Consider the following 16999-nt stretch of genomic DNA (forward strand, 5'->3'; position numbering starts at 1 on the left):
ACTTTTCTTTATTTCATCTGATGTTATGCCATATACCAGCATCTAATTTCCTTTCAGATTGTCAAATTTTCAGACACTTGGATCAGGCGTTCATTCTGATTCGTTTTTCTTTTTTTAGGTTGTCCTTCATCTGGTCTTGTTGTGGAAAATTTGAGACTTTGTATTTAGCAGCAGCACACACAGATTGATTATCGTGTAATAATATTGACGGTAACATGCTGTTCAATCAATTTCATTTCGTTTCATTTCAAATTCAATTGCATTCATCTTCTCGGAGTCCTGGATAACCAAGGTGAATAGAATACTAGTCCATGTGGAAATGCAGAACCATGTATGAATTGTTTCACAATTTGTCTTCATATGATGTGAGGGAGTCCACGTTTTCCTCTCCTGTCTCTGTCTCTCTTCTCTGTCTGTCCGACACCGGGATCCATTAGCTAGGGAGACAAAAGCAAAAACGAAAGGAGGATGGAAAACACCTGAGTTGTTGTTTAGCGAAGTAACTAGCCTACATACTGTACAGTACAGATGTATTTACATATGTATATGTACCGAGGACCTACCTGGCAGTGCCAGTCGCTGTCATTGTTCCATCTGTTTACACCGTGTCTCTCACCTCTTCGAGATGCTCTGCTCTTCCCCCATCCAACTTCTCCTCCATAACCCTATCTCGCCGCTCCGCGTCCTCATTCCCATACAGACCGATCTTGTACCACGGCAGCGCAAACAGCCGGTCCATACTCTCGAGCGATCGACCGGCTGTCTCAGGCACGCTGACCCACACCCACAGCCCGCCGATGACAGTGACGACAGCGAAGAACCAGAATGTCCCCAGGGGAGACAATCCGCCGCTGGTTGCTGGCAATAGCATGACAGGCACAGCGCGCGAGTTGCCGTACTGGTTGGCGAAGTGCAGCGTCATGGAGATGGACGTGGCCAGGGCGCGGATGCGCAGCGGGAACAGCTCCGCCGTCAGCAGATACTGCATGGAGTTCCAGCCCAGGGCCCAGCCGAAGCCGGAGATGTAGATCATCGCTATGGCACCGCGGCTGGGTGCTCTGTCAGATCCAGGCAGCTTGTAGCCCTTGACGACACCCATCTGCGGCACGGCCGTGAGGAAACCCGCGACGTAGATCATGGAGATGGCCTGCAGGGCGATGCCGATGAGCAGCGAGCGCTTGCGGCCGATGACGTCGACGAGGAAGAGCGCGCACAGGACGGCGGCGACCAGCTTGATGATGCCGAAGATGGCCGTCACCAGGAGGTTTTCGTTGTTGCCAGTGATGCCCAGCAGGCTGAACAGGTCGGGCGCGTACAGCGTAATGGACCCGGCGCCGGACCACTGAGACAGGATCTGGGCCATGGACGCCAGGTACAGCCGGTAGAGGTTGCTAGGCATGAGGAACATCTCCTTGACGATGCCGCGGAGGCCGGCGCCCATGGTCGCTTCGAGCTCCTCCTGGTAGGCGCGTTGGATCTCGGCGATTTCGCGGACAACGTACGCATGGTCAGCAGGCAGATTGCGCAGACGCGCCATGACGGCGAGCGCTTTGTCGTCTTGTCCTCGCTTGATGTAGTACCGGGGCGACTCGTACTGGAAGAAGGAGAGGATCAGGATGATGCCGGCGAAGATGATGTGTAGGCTGGTAGGGACTTCCTGCTCGTTTATTAGACATCAGCTTTTTTAATCTGGAGACAGAAAGAGAAGCATACCCAACGCTTCGAGCTGGTATCACCCAAGTTGACCTGTGCGCCATAGTTGGCAAAGTAGGCCAGGACAATCCCCAGATAGACAAAGCCCGTAAAGATGCAGGTGCAGAGACCACGGATTGATGCCGGCGAGATTTCAGCGAGATACAATGGAGACACTACAGCAGTCTGTCCGACGCCCAGTCCGGCGATGAAACGGCCGGCATAGATGGCGCCCAGGCTGCCGTTGCTGCCCATGAAGATGGCGATCCCCACGATCCAGAGGAGGCAGAGCTGGCGCGTTGCCCAGATACGGCCGATGCGGTCGCAGACGTAGAATGCGCTGGATAAAAAGTATTAGCAAGTTAATTCTTATCATCTAGGATATATCTATCCCCCTGATGGACTAGAACTAGGGCAGGGCTAGGACAGAGCTAGGGCTTAGGGTTAGGTCATCTAGCAGGTTCCGGGCGCACTCACAACAGCGCGCCCCCAACAGAGCCAATCTGCACCATGGCAGAGACATTCGCCTTGATATTCGCCTTTTCGACATCCGTATACGCTGCCAGATGGATCGACTGCTGGAAGTCCTTCGAGTCGAAGGCGCCCGAGATCAGTCCCTCGTCGATGCCCCGCGCCGCGCCCATCAGGCCGAATGACACGACGGCGAACCAGAGCCGCCAGTTGAAGACTTCTTTTGGGTCGTTCAGGTCTTTGAGCTTGAAGATGTTGACGGGTTTTTTGACGCCGGGTGCCATGGTGGATGCAGCAGTAGTCCGAGTAGACTGGTTGGTTGATTCAGATAGACAGGTCGTGAGGCTGTTGTTTCCTGTAGTGTGGCAGCAGTTTGAGTCACGGTAGGGAAGTGAAGAGGCAGACGCGTTATCTATATAGTCTCGTTTACTTTGGTTTGCTTTGCTTTTGTTTGTTTGCTTTGCTTTGGAGCTTGGTCATCTGCGTGAGTCGTGACTGTGGATCGACAGCCACCAGGCGCTACCAGGTTGAAGGAAACAGCCGTCCCAATCATAGTTTCGAAACGTTATCATAATGTTATGAAGCATGGCAAGCAAGCTCTACTAGCCAGAGTCAGATCCTCGGAGTGGCCGATATGTAAGTTTGACCAGACCAGTAAAGATATACCTGACAGCATGTCTGACAGCTTTTTTTTTACTCACAATAGACATTACCAAACCAACACAGCAATTATCAATGTCTGCTATGTCAATGGCCAGTCCGACTGAAGCGACGAAAATAATCCGGCAGAAACTAGATCAGCGGTCAGGCGTTCCGTTGTTTGTTTTTCCCTTTCTTGTAACGAGAAGCAAAGCTAGCTTGTGTTTATAAACGCAGTCTATAATCATAATCACAATCACAATCAAAACCTAACAAACCTCCTTCCATTTTCAAGCAGAGCCGCCGCAATGCCTACTGTGGAGAAAATGTACATACAGTACGGTACATATTGTGTTTGTGTTGGAATAACTGATTGGCCATCAGGGAGATCTTGCTGTATGACAAAGAAATAATAGGTTAGGCTAGGCCAGGCTAGGTAGGTATAAGAATAGAAAAAAAAAATCACAGGAAACAGACAAACAGACAAACAGACAGACAGACAGACAGACAGAAACAGGGTGGCGGGATAGGTTACTATAGGATGGGTCAAATCAAGCAAAGCGGGTTTATTCTCTCTTTCTGCGTAAATCTGGCTGGACGCATACTTCTCTTCTCTTCTCGTCTTCCTACCATCGTTATTAGATTACATAGTTGCCCCCCTAGTGACGCAGTACTGTATTTCTACCTGCTTTGATCAGTCTAGAACCCTGATCCTGTAGTATAACATGCCAACAGCATACGCTAAGTCGTGGATAAGGGGATGGTATGGTATGGATTTAAAGGCGGGGGATATAGCTGCATCGACTCGGCTCGCACCGCATAGCACAATACCTGTAGTCTATGCTGAACCAAGCAAAAAACGTGTCTAGCGGGGCAACGCAAGCCAAGCCATGGAATGTCATCCAAGATTAAAGTTTCCATGTGCATTGCATTTCATTTCATTTTATTTCAGATATCCTGTAAATAAATTATCATTTCCTTGCCGATTCGGTTCAGTCCTGCAATGAAACCTCCGAGCATCGGCAGATACTCCATAGTCTCGTAGGGACTGGAAGGAAGCGGGGCCCCGCAAGTCATGAATGCGGAGCAAGCTGCACGAGCGCTTAAGGCCTCTGGCGTATACGTCGAGATTCTAGAGTCTAGATAGGCTCTTTCTTCGGACGTTGGCCGAGCAAGCAATAATGCAATGGTCCGATTGAATATGGAGTACTCCGTATATGGAGCAGATAAAGATGATGATATGCGGGGAAAGGAGAACCCCGGGGGGCCTGAGCACGACGCCAATACGCGCGCCAAGCATCCGCCGAGATGTTCCGTGGGGCGGAGCAACCCTAACTATGGAGTAAATTGACATACGGAGTACATACACACTTGAAATTGCAGTCTGTTGAGAAATAGATTTCATATATGTAATTAGTACCTGGTTTCAGCCTCAAGCAGGAAAATATCACTCAACGCTGGAGAGAAGAGACTGTGGACAAACATAGGCGTATATACATGTGCCGTATGATATACTGTACGTGGAATTCGCAGATGCTAAGACTGAGATAGGGTTGCTGCCTTTCTGCCTTGCTGCCCAGAATCGAATCCGTGCACACCAGTCTGTCAGTCACCAGTCAGTTAAAGAGACCCGACTCTCGGAGAACATCTGGTCATGTGCCAGACAAGAACCACGAGGGGGGACTTTAAGTCTTTAACTAAATTTAAAATAAATGCTCCGCAAATCGCTCTTGTATGTATATCTCTTCCAGTAGACGGCAGATGATCCCTAATCCAAATTCGATGATTGGCTTGGTGGGGTGGAGTGGATCAGCTGTCAGACACAAAATCAGCGGCTGCGGAGTACTCCGCACCTAATATTATATACATACATACCTAGCTGCATGAGCATGAGCATAAAAGGAAAAAAAGGAAAAATAAAGCAGAAAGAAACCGCGTTGGTTAGCACGGAGGTAGCTAGGTAAGCAGTTGAAAGAAGTCTGTACTTTGTACAGAGTATTCTGTGTATTCTACACCCAGAATAGCAGGTACCTGGTATCAAGGTTAGGTATCTAGTCTAGCCTAGCCAGGAGATTTGGCATGGCCTCCCGCGCACTTGAACTTTTCTCCATGCAAAGAATAAAATAAAGTAATTTTTTTTTTAAAAAAAAAATGCAACGTTGCATTCGTTGATCTGTCAGTCAGGCAGGCGCCTAGGCCATGGATACCGTACGGTGCGGTCCATCATGGCCGTCGCAGGCCCACGCAGTGGTGCCCTACTCTGTACGCTGTACTTGTGGTTCGTCCGGCCCTCGAGGCTTTTTTCCCCCGCGATAGGCCGCGTGGTTGTCGTTATTGACTCCGTCCTAAGTTCTAACCACCTGTGCAACGCGGGGCTCAAAGTAACCCGTGTATGTATGTTGTACAGTACAGAGTGGGGGTTAAGTTAAGAGAAGAGAAGAGGCCCATGTAGAGAGAGAAATACCACAAACCACCACCAATGTAGGAGTGCCTACTATGTTGATCGGTTAGATAGTTACTTGCCCAGTATGGTCAAGGGGGTGGTAAGAAAAAAAAAAGTAAAAATAAAGAAATTAAAAAGGAGGAAGGAATTGATTGACGTCTTGAAATCAACGAGATCATCATGTAGGAAGATCATCCAAGGAATTCATCCGGTTCTATGCCACAGGAGACTCTCGACCTAGTCGTCCGGCTGCGCCGTCTTGACCCCAAACCTCTGCGCAAGGACAACAAACTGCGCCACGGCCATCGCATATCGAAACGCAACAGGATCCTTCTCCACAAAGGCCCTCTCCACCAACCTCTCCGTCCTACTCCAGTCCACAAACCCCAGCTGCGCGACGTTCTCTTGCGTCACCAACTTCCGAAACGCCTGGTGCATGGGTCCGTTCTCAGCGAACCGGACCGGGCCCATATACGGTTGTTTCGTGCGATTGTAAATCTCCTCCGTGACGAAGGGCTTCACGGCTTCTCGGAGGATGTATTTCTCGCGGAAGGTCTTGGTCACGGGGTCGTACTTCACCTTCAGACTCGGAGGCAGGCTGTTCGCGTACTCGGTGAGGTGGTGGTCCAGGAACGGCGTCCGGCTCTCGACATGATGCACCATATCGACGTTGTCGCCGGTGTACCGGAGGAGGATGTTGGCGAAGGCCGTTCTTGTCCAGAGGTATTCGCACGTGTGGAGGGGATGCCACTTGTTTGTGATCTTGTCGTGGACGCAGCCGTCAAAGCTTTCTGCTAGGGCAGTTTGGGGATTGGTGTCGGTGTAGCAGTCCGTCCAGGGAGCGAAGTAGAGGGGTGAATGAGACGTAAGAGGAGTGGCGATGGTCGTGTGATTGAGCATGCGTGTCGTCGATGCTGGGATTGTGGTAACGCCTCTTCCAAATTCATGATCTCCGCCCTCGCGCGTGCCGCTCTCGTGGCATCTTCGCGATCCGAGTCCGACAAGTTCGATTGAGGCCATGAGTGATCGGGTTCAGAGAGAACATCGGATTTGAAAAGTGAGTACCCCCCAAAATGTTCATCTGACCCCTCTCCTGTCGTCACAGTTCAGCACAAGCTTTTTTGTTGGATTTCTGAAGAATAGACTGACCTGTTAGGACCACTTTCAACCCCTTCGAATGCACCATCTCGGACATGGCCAACTTGCCCATGGCATTGACGTCGGGGGTGGGCGTTTCGCTATACCAGACAACATCCTCGAGTCTGGCCGCCAATGCCGCCTCGTCCATAGGCACCGGGTTGAACTCCACGCCCAGCCATTCAGCCGTGCGCCGTGCGATTTCTATGCAGTCAGCCAGGATCAACGCGGAAAAAAAAAAGAACAAGCTCAACCCACCAGATTCGTCAGCACCGCTGTCTTTGTCAAAGTGCACGGTGAAACACTTCATCCGCGACAAGTCCCGACTCGCATCGTTTCCCAGCTTTGTTCCCTCCTCTTTAATCAAATGAGCAATCATGCCCGCGATCGCTGACGAGTCGAGTCCTCCGCTGAGATAGACGCCTACAGGCACGTCGGCACGCAGTCGCAGTCGCACGGCTTCGAGTAGGCGTTCGCGAACGCCGGCGATCATCTCAGCTTCCGATCGCGTTTCCAGAACGCGCTACAAGGCTCAGTGATGGCAGGGATTGGCTGGCACACGTCCTACCTTGTCAGGGTAATCCAGATCCCAGCACAGTTTTTGTTCCACGTCACCGGATCAAGTAGTGGCCGGGGAGGACCTGCCCAGTCAGCAGGATTCACATGAAAGAAACCACCTGGGCATCTTCTGTTATCTACCTACCTTGCGAACACCCTTGAAAAACGTTCGCGAATCGAATCGCCACCCATTGTCTCGGAGCGTCTGGACGCACCACTCCGGCTGCCACCCAAATGCCAGAAACGACTTCATCTCGGTGGCCACCAACAGTCGGCCGTCAACGACCGTATAGTAGAGCGACTTGATGCCATATCGGTCGCGGGCGGCAAAGAAGATTTGCCGTTTCGCGTCCACAGGACCAACGCAAACTCACCCCGCAGATGAGACAAAAATGACAGTCCATAATGCTGGTACAGCGCCAGAACGATCTCGCAGTCGCTGTGGCCTTTGAAGTCGTACTCCTGCGCCAGTTCCGCCCGGTAGCGCTCATGATCGTAGAGCTCGCCGTTCACGATGGCATGGACGTCATTCTTGCTGTCATGAAACGGCTGATTGCCATCAGGACTCAGGAGAGTCGAACGTGCCCGAGACCTTGATTCTGAAGTTAGTCACCCCACACAAATCAACGACCGTGGAACCTACTCACGCGGCGGTCAGGGCTGATCCATTGGCCGCGCGCATCTGGACCACGATGCTTGACGACTTCCAGACTCTTGTCGATTTCTTCCTCGAGGGGCTGGTCCGCAGGCGGATCGGGCCGCTTCAGAGTCAGGACGGCGGTGAGTCCGCACATGATTCAAACTCGTAGTCAGATAGGGAGAGCCGAAGAGTGACAAAAAAAAATGAATGAATCATCTGTCTGACCACATGTCTCCAAGCGGGGTACGATTACCTTTATATAGTAGTTATCCCAAACAAAAAAGTATCACTCCGCATGGACCTGAGGGTTGATGATTTGGGCGAATAGGGACAGAGCGGGACTCTGCCTTTGTTTCAAGTTGTTACCCGGCGCAGCCATTTCCCCTCTTAGTAGTCATGATTATTGTTGATGTGGGTTAGAGCCTCATAGTGCTGACGGCTAGGACAACTATACTCTTCTTCAAATCTGACCTGATTCCAAGGTACAAGTAACCTTACTGATAGGTCACATGGCCAAGTATCCCAAACAAATGATGCCACATTTGGCCTCCTGCTGCTAAGGCAGTGCTATTACTTTGACTGCAACTCTGTGACGAGAAAGTAATATAAAGAAAGCTTGACAAAGTAATTACCATTAACTACCTACTTACCACCTCTGAAGAGTATTGCAAAAGCTCGAGTGTTCAGAACCCTGTAAATGCCATCGACACTAATATGGTCAGATCTGTGAGAGGTATGTAACCCTCCTTTAGCTGCATGACGTAATTAATGTATGAACGTACATAATTCCCCCAATGTCCCCGTCCCGTAGATAGTACGCCTGAGAAAGCTGAGATCAGCCGTCCGGAATACCGCGGGAATAAGAAGGCTGCACAGGCTGCACAGGCTGGAGTGGACTGGACTGGACATCTAAAGTAAAGCGGGGTGAGATCGAGATGTACTGTACGTACACACGTACATACATACATAGCACAAACCTTATGGGTCTCGCTTCGTTCGACTGGTTTTGGACTTTGAAAAAATACCTGTTCTATATGCCTGGGACTCTCTTGGCCCCCAGGCCTAGATACTATGTATGCCTACTGTGTAAGTAGTTTTTTTATTATCTACTTTGCAGGCGGGCTCCCTGCTCATATTCCTTATAATATTCTCTTTACCATATTTTTTTGTATTAGGTAGTCTTTATTATCTACTTCCCAGGTGGCCTCCCTACTTATATTCCTTGCTACATATTATTCTTGCCATGTCCCTTAGTAATAATGTATTTGCCTCTATTACCAAGATATATCTCTTGCTAATAGGGGCTAAGCAGATCTTATGAATAAATTTAGTGCGGGATGCTTATTTATGTATATGTTGCTTTTTACAGCCACGTGACAGTGTGCAAAAACAGATTTTAATGTTTTATAGTATAGGGGATAGCATAGCCTAGGACAGCATTACAGTGCATTAAATTTAAGTGCATTTAGTGAATTTTTGATACTTGTACCCTTCCCTAACGTATGTACTGTGTACACACTTTCTCTTACCAAAAAGCACTTATTCGTTTTTTTTTTTAGTTACTACTGTTGCTGCTGTTCCTTGCAACCACGATGGACAATATATCTGTCTTCCACCTAGTAGGTACCTAGGTACCTAGGTAGGAATCGAGATCTCGAAGTAATAGTATCTATGATTACTTTTTAACTCTAACCCCTCATTATACCCCACTTTTCCAGGAACCATACTCATAGCCATTATTGCTTTTTTCATTGCAGAATAAACATTTCTTCCACTCTACTTTTTGTTATTCTTCTAGCATATGCATTATTTTTTTTTTCCTGGGCTTTATAGCTTTATAGATAGATATATTTGGAATTAGCATTAGATCTATAAACGCAGCAGCAAAAGAAAAGAAAAATAAAAAATAAAAAAATAATAATTCAAGTACTATATTAATTATCTTTTTATAAGAGCTCGTATGGGTATTAAATTAAAGATTGAGGTCTTCAGACCTGCTCATTACGTATAAGCTTTCCTGCCTACCTAAGTAGCCCAGGCTATAGGATAGGTATATACTTCGGAGTAATAGGGCGTCTAGACAGATACCTTCCTAAAGGGTGAGTTGTTGTAAGAAAGAAATGTACGAGATCCGAACGTGGGTTGGTAGTAACTAGAGTTTAATAGCGTCGCCGCCTAGAAGAATACTGCTGCATAACTACATCTACCATCGTACAAGACTTGAGAAGTCTGGAGGATCTTTAGGGTTAATTGATGCCCTAATGATGCCGTAGTAATAATAGGCTGGCAATACTATATTCTCAGTCGTCCCGTATTATATATTAAGGTCGTAATCATTCATCACACACTATCACCAATTCGTCGGTGCCTCCAGATGCCGCAGCCAATACCAGCGACCAGCAGAATCCCATTGAAGATGGCCATGATGTAGAACGGAACCCCCGCTGACAGCACGTCAAAAAGCAGGCCACCCAACTTCGTCAGAAGAAGGATCCCCGCTCCCCCGTACAGGGAATACATGCCTGCGATAGAGCCCTTAAGATGGCGCAAATTATTAACAGGCAGCTTGCCTGGCCCCAAAAGAGGCTCGTGTTCGGTGGGGAGACTGCTGCTCTCTCCAACGCCATCGTACTGGGTCGGCCCTTGGGAAACAGGTTCCTCTGGATAACCCACATTCAGAACTCCGTTGCTGAGGACAGCCAAGCTGCAGACAATGGCTCCAATCTGGCTTATCCCTACCAGTCCCATGACGACGAATACTCCGGCATTGCCATCCGGTCCTTTGAATTGCGGACTTGGCAGCAGCGGAAAGGCGATGTAGCCAACAATCCCCATCAGAGCGGCAAAAAGGAGCGGCAGATTGTATCGTCGCGACTTATCCGACAGATACCCAAACGCCGGCGCGGCAATCAGAGCCACCAGTTGCGACACCCCCGTCAGAATCGACGCGAGAATGTATGCTTCCGGACAAGACTTCTTGATGTCTCCGAGGCCCCTCGCCCAGACCCCTTGCCGCCTGCTGTGACACAGACCCGAATCTCGATAGTAGTGATTGACAAACAGCGGAATAAAAAGAGAAATCCCCACAGAGGATGCACGCGCCACGAAGCCCCCGATATAACCCAAACTGATGTCGGGATGTTGGAATCCGAGCGCGAATGCGCGAACCAGATGCTTCCTATATGGAATAGAGGTACGTGACAACGAATGAACATGGGCCTCATACGGCGAGTCCGAGGACAGAAATTTGGTGGACGCTCCCCACAGAGAGTGTAGGCCCTTTGCTTCCTCCCCAGGGAGATTCCGCAGCCCGACAAAACAGCTGATCGCAACAACCAAAGCCCCAGCCGCAACAACATAATAGCTCTGCTTGATTGCTTGAGCAGGAGACGAGCCCAACTCTTCAAACCGCGCAGGCAGCGGCAAAAATCCTCCCAGAGCGATCAGAGCGCCACAACCTGCAAACAGCCCAACAAAGCCAGCAAGTCTGGAGGATGAAGCGGTGGTCGCGTTCCGTGGAGGCTCTTTCTGGCGCGAAAGGCTGCGCTCAAATCGAGAGGGGGTAATTGTCACTTCGGACGACAAGGAAGTCCGCCATGTCTGTCCCGATCTCCGATGACCACTTCCCAATCTGGGCTGTGTTTGAGAGCTCTCCTCTCCCGTCACGGCAGGCAAGACGGCAGTCACCATCGTCGAAACGGCAGACCCTCCCAGACTAAACAGCAGTCGACCCAGAAGAAGCTGCGGATAGACATTTTTCGCTTGGACAAACAGCACCAGTGCAAGGGCGATAATTGCATATCCAGCGGTGCAGACCTAAGCGAGATAACCATTAGAGAAACTAGACATAGAAACAATCGACAAGAGCATAGATATAGAAATAATTGAATGACTGGTATTTTGTAGACTTACATAGCGAACGCCGATTTTGTCAGACAGCAGCCCCCACGTGGGACACGCGACCAGAGCTAGCAACTCGTCTGCGAACCCCAGTGTCCCAACGGCATCGCCCTCGCCATGATGAAGCCCAATCAGATCGGTAACCACAAACGAAACGGAGGAATTGAGGAAGACGAGGAAGGCGATCGAGAAGGGACAGACAGCGAGGAGGTAGGTTGCTGTCTGCAGGCGGGTTGCAGTGAAAAGCGGCGGTTGTTGCGGAGCCATCTCTCACATCATCGATTGCATAGCTGAATTAATTTTCAAGCTGAAAATCAGTGTGGACTCATCTTTCAATTTATGAATTGCAGGGGTCGCCTGTCTCTCGTAAACATAGCTCTCTTAAAGAAAGCATGCAGGCAGAGACAGGATCCAAGACAGGATCCAAGGGATGTTACTTTTCTCCCTTCACATAACTGATCCATGGCCAGCCAGTTATCCGACGGTCACATGACCACCCTCAGCGGGTGTAACAAGGAAGCAAGCAAACAAAGAAAAAAAAAAAGAAAAGAAATCAACAAATAAAATAAAAATGGACCTTGCATTTCATCAAGCTGAGATATTGGACTATTGGACAGGTCACTTGACTTTGTCTGTAACCTATCGATTGCGGACTAAGAGGGGTAATCCTCCTAATCATCCTCTGGCGATACTACCACCCACGTAGTCAAAAAGGATTTCAATTTCCAGAGACTGTCTATTCTCTATCACCTTGGAGAAAGAACTGATTTCTCAAGAAGGTTGACTGTTCTAGACCAACTGGAAGTCTTCTAGTATTTTCTGGATGGAGACCAGCCCTGCTTAGGGCGGCTGACGTAAGGCGGATTGCGGAGAGCGGCGTCAATGAGCAACGAGCATAGCTGTCCAAATCAGATCAGATCCGCCATCCACACGCGACCACCAACGTCACTATCCCCCCAGGTTCCATCACACGTGGGATTGCTGTTGCCGATCGCAAGAAATGTCATCTTGATTGCGGCAGTTCTTCGACTATTTTCTTTTTCTTCAATGTCAACCCGTCTTCGCTGAGTGGCTACGACACTCGCCATGAGGTTGGCGGCGTACGCTGGGGTAGGTCTCATCCTCTCGAGTCAAGGAGAATCAAACAAAACTGACGTGCGACAGGTCTCCGCGGCCCTGGCTGCGGGCGTGATCTTGAAGGCGCTGCATCAGAGAGCGAATTTCTATGCAGCCGCCGTCTACCTCTCCCAGAGCAGTGCCAACTTGATGGTGAGTAGACTCAATCAGACGTTCTCTCATAAGCGAACTACATACTCATACCTCTAGATCTTGACAAACCTCTTTCTTGTCGCCGCTGGTTTCTTAATATACGGTCTTCAACGACTTCTCTACGGTCCGCTTCGACCCATCGAGACAGAGCAGCTCTACGAGAAGGCATGGTTCGCCGTCACAGAAACATGTCTGGCCATGACGATATTTCGAGGTGAGCTAGGGGGCTGGTTCTTGGTCATGTTTGTCTGCCTCCTGGTGGGCAAGGTCTGGGGTTGGATTGGGGAAGGACGCGTGGAGATCTTGGAGCAACAACCGCCGGCCAACCCCCGTCTGTTCCATGCGCGCCTCGCAACCTCCCTCATCCTCTCCGTCCTCTTTGACTCCCTCATGCTGGAATATTCCGTAAGAACGGTTCTCGAACAGGCCCGGCCTGATATGATGGTGATGTTTGGATTCGAGTTCGCCGTCTTGACCATTCTGTCAACTTCCACCCTCGCCCGGTATGGGATCTCACTAATCGAGATTTACATCAACCACCAGCAGAAGAAAGCCAAACTAGAAGAACGGAGGGCCGAGATACGTGCCGCCAGGGAGGACGCTATCCGGCGACATCGAGAGTCCGGGGCGGAGGGCCTTCCGGCCAATCTACCGGATGAGAACGACGTGGACGAGATGGAACTCGACGTGCCAGGCTGGGAGGAAAAGGGTCGCTGGGTGTTCTACCTCGACTTGATCACAGATTTCTTCAAGCTGGTCGTGTACCTGGCTTTCTTCGCTATCCTCTTCACGTTCTACGGTCTCCCGATCCATATCCTGCGTGACGTCGTCGTGACCATCCGCTCCTTTGGCCGGCGGATTATGGATTTCATGCGGTACCGCAACGCCACCAGGGACATGCATGAACGGTATCCCGATGCGACGGCAGAGGAGATCTCTCGGGAGGATGTCTGTATCATCTGTCGTGAGGAGATGGTACCATGGCAGCAACCTGCCGCGGCAGGTGGGGATGGCGGTGCTGCGCGGCCGAGAAGAGCGCCCTCTGATCGATTGCGCCCGAAGAAACTTCCCTGCGGTCACATTCTTCACTTTGCCTGCTTGAGAAGCTGGCTCGAGCGGCAGCAGAATTGTCCCACCTGTCGTCGCCCAGTGGTTGTGCCACGGAATCGGCCATATCCGGCCGGCGGTGCGAACAATGAGGGACAAGGCAACGGCGCGCCTGGGCTTCAACCGGGTGCAAATCAACCTGCAGGAGCCAATGCAGGCGCCGGTGACGGGCAGGCCCGGGCGCGGATCTACCAGCTGGGACCTTTTCGCATTGGATTCGGGGCTGGCCGCGGAGACCTCTTCCAAAATCTCCATCAACAGATCCACCAAGGAAACAACCCCATGGCCCAGGCCAATGCTGCCCCGGGAGCGCAACAGATCGGCTTTGGCTTTGGTTTTGGGCGTCCTGCTGCTGCTCCTCAGCCTCAGGCCACTCCACCCCAGCCAGCGGCCGCTCCTCAGACGAATTTGTCGAATGTGCAAAGCCAGCTGCAGCAGATCGAGCAGCAGATCGCACAAGAGATCAATAATCTGCGAGTAACGGCAGATCAGCTGCACCTCGTGCGCCTCCTCCAGGCGGAACTGCAGCGGCTACGAAACCTCCAGGCCAATCCCCCTCGACCGGGCAGCGCCTCTCCGCACCCTCCTCCTCAGACATCTTCCTCCCAATTTCCTCCCTCTTCCTCCTCGCCATCTATTACCACCGTACATCGCCAATTCACCTCCAGCCCACTAACCCCAGCGATTGGGTCTGGCGACAGCCGGCTTCCGGAGGGTCTCGTCCTTCCGCAAGGTTGGACGCTGTTGCCTCTCCACCGCGTCGACCCTGTAACGGGGACGGTGGTGCTGCCCAACACGTCCTCTTCCTCGCAAACAGCCACTGCCAACGGCACTTCACCAGCCGCTCCCTCAACGACCGATCGTCCCACGGAAGGTGACCAAGATCAAGCGTCCCGTGCGGATGCCGTCGACAGGACCAGTGAGTCCGTCGCGCCGCAAGAACAGCAGGAACAGCAAGAACATGCTGCTGAGTCTGACAGGATGGAGCAGGCGAGCAGTGCGTCTGTGCGGCCGAGCTCGCCCTCTCAAGAATGGACGGATGTGGGCCAGGACACACAGGGCGAAGAGAAGACTCAACCTGCGTCAACCGAGTCTCCTCAATCTGACGAGACCGAGACCACGGCCGCTGCGGGGAGCTCAAGCGAGCCATCGTCATCGTCGTCGAAAGGCAAAGCCAAGGCTGCAACGGTGGAGGACTTTGTAGAGGATGAATAACCATGAGAGATGGCCCTGTCTGTGTTTATTAGTCTATTTATTTTACTTGAGCTGTATAGCATGGCATTTATTGGCTCCTTCACCTTCTTTGTCTTTTTTTTTTTTTTGGAAGGTGTCTGTCTTGTCTTACATGGGCGTTTCGTTGATTGAGCCAGGATCATACCCGGTTATTGTTATTTTTATTTACTATTTTTTTTTTCTGTTTATGTGTGTTTATTTTACCCTGTGTTTGTAATTTTGTTTTATTCTGCAATCGTGGAGAGCATCACTTCATAACCTTGAAGTTATTGTCTCTATAGGAGAATACCTGCCTCTAACTGTTGATTGGGGCAATAGACAAACAATCGAAAAGATTTCTATTGTCGTTGTAATTATCTAGCTATGATGGTTGGTTTCTGGTAAGAAGTCTCATGATGGATGAAAGCATGCTAGGCAGGTAGCGGCAGCACTTTCGATTGGGCAGCGGGCCAGAGTGTGTTCTACTCTGATTCTATGAGTGTAGAACCCAGCGACTATGACTATAACATAACAGCCAATGAATCAATCAATCATGTGACTCACAAGAGGAGTTGGCAGCCTCTGGATAAGGACAAGGACAAGGATACCTAAGGTATTTGATGAACAATGAACTTCCTTGGATTATTGACTATAGCTATATATACATATATAGATATAGATAGATCCATCTACCTGATGTACTGAATGTACAGACAACATCGCTTGTTTGCTGGCAATGTGTCGGCGTCCTCCACACCTAGTATGTAATGGACATATATCACATACATACATACACCTTGAAAGAAGGGAGGCATTTGGTCCAGCATCACCCACGTCCACGACTGAGGTAACAAGGGATCCGCCAGTCGTGAGCGAAGAAGCGGCCTCAACTTCTTCCCGGGTGCTTGCGGATAGTCACAATCAACGCGGGTTCGAATCAGGTGTGTCTCCGTGCAAACTGACATGACAATTAGCTTACACGAAAGAGGATCGCACACCTTCTGGTCAATTCCGAGTTGGCCGGAGCCCGTGGTTTCAAACTGGGGTGAACGAGACCCTCTCGGTCGAGACAACATGGAGCATTTTACGCCAAACCCGTCAAATCTGATACTGGAGTGAACATTATGCAAACTAGGTAGTTACGGAATTCGGCACCAATCACTCTTCACGTGGGAGTTGAATTGGGGAGGATTTGACAACACATTGCGCCTTGGAGATAATTGCACAAAATCGCCGCAAAAAGAAAGAAAACAATGAAATGACAAGGCAAATGCAGACAGGACTTCATGAATGTTATTTGTTCAAGTACTCCATATCTGAAAGGTCGATTCCCCATGGATAACTCTCAAGCGAAAAGCTGAGATAGGTGGAAGAACGCAAAGTTAGCCAGCGAGTAGGTATTCGGTTTTGTTCGCATATAACTAAAAAAAAAGAGCAAGTGAGAATACAGGGAAGAGGATAAGTATCTTACAGCAGTACCAAGGTTTATACATACTGTAGAGAGAAACTCGCCTTTTTTTTTTCTTTTCTTTTTGACCTGTCACTTCACCATGGCTGATTCCTGTGAATCCTATTCTTCTGCAAGATCGCTGCGAGTGCTGATTCGATACCATGGCCGCCGACAAGGAAAAAGCAATACAGCAGGTGTAGGTGAATAGGACAAGGGGATTGAAGAAACAAAAAAGAAAATTACTGTAGAGATCAAGGAATGATCCCCAGCATTGTTTGCTTACTGCCAGTATGATACTTAAATATATTATCGGCCTTCTTGTTTTGTCTTCCTCTGTTCCTTTGCTAGAACACAAGTATTTTCTGTTTTTTGCCTTAATAAATTATTGGCCAGAGATTTCTCATTTTTATTTTTATTTTATTTTTATTTTATTTTTATTTTATTTTTATTTTATTTTTATTTTATTTTTATTTTATTTTTA

General features: G+C 49.7%; 5 protein-coding genes across 5 annotated transcripts; 1 reads left to right on the plus strand and 4 right to left on the minus strand.

Annotated features, from left to right (window-relative positions):
* Positions 1–598: 598 nt before the first annotated feature.
* Positions 599–2447, minus strand: VTN77DRAFT_4932 (uncharacterized protein; the record flags this gene model as incomplete). Its single annotated transcript, XM_069421046.1, has 3 exons — positions 599–1657; positions 1714–2032; positions 2170–2447. 3 exons carry the CDS (start codon positions 2445–2447, stop codon positions 599–601), a joined length of 1656 nt encoding a protein of 551 aa, XP_069277307.1.
* Positions 2448–5482: 3035 nt separating this feature from the next.
* On the minus strand, positions 5483–5908 carry VTN77DRAFT_4933 (uncharacterized protein; the record flags this gene model as incomplete). Its single annotated transcript, XM_069421047.1, has 1 exon — positions 5483–5908. The coding sequence occupies one exon, from the start codon at positions 5906–5908 to the stop codon at positions 5483–5485; it is 426 nt and encodes a 141-aa protein (XP_069277308.1).
* Positions 5909–6039: 131 nt separating this feature from the next.
* On the minus strand, positions 6040–6875 carry VTN77DRAFT_4934 (uncharacterized protein; the record flags this gene model as incomplete). Its single annotated transcript, XM_069421048.1, has 3 exons — positions 6040–6338; positions 6395–6586; positions 6641–6875. The coding sequence occupies 3 exons, from the start codon at positions 6873–6875 to the stop codon at positions 6040–6042; spliced, it is 726 nt and encodes a 241-aa protein (XP_069277309.1).
* A 3045-nt stretch (positions 6876–9920) lies between these two features.
* Positions 9921–11747, minus strand: VTN77DRAFT_4935 (uncharacterized protein; the record flags this gene model as incomplete). Its single annotated transcript, XM_069421049.1, has 2 exons — positions 9921–11396; positions 11493–11747. The coding sequence occupies 2 exons, from the start codon at positions 11745–11747 to the stop codon at positions 9921–9923; spliced, it is 1731 nt and encodes a 576-aa protein (XP_069277310.1).
* Positions 11748–12566: 819 nt separating this feature from the next.
* Positions 12567–15071, plus strand: VTN77DRAFT_4936 (uncharacterized protein; the record flags this gene model as incomplete). Its single annotated transcript, XM_069421050.1, has 3 exons — positions 12567–12590; positions 12645–12749; positions 12807–15071. 3 exons carry the CDS (start codon positions 12567–12569, stop codon positions 15069–15071), a joined length of 2394 nt encoding a protein of 797 aa, XP_069277311.1.
* Positions 15072–16999: the final 1928 nt, after the last annotated feature.

The sequence above is a fragment of the Rasamsonia byssochlamydoides genome, assembly GCF_041956645.1.
Source record: "Rasamsonia byssochlamydoides strain NRRL 3658 unplaced genomic scaffold VTN77scaffold_35, whole genome shotgun sequence".
Classification (NCBI taxonomy): domain Eukaryota; kingdom Fungi; phylum Ascomycota; class Eurotiomycetes; order Eurotiales; family Trichocomaceae; genus Rasamsonia; species Rasamsonia byssochlamydoides.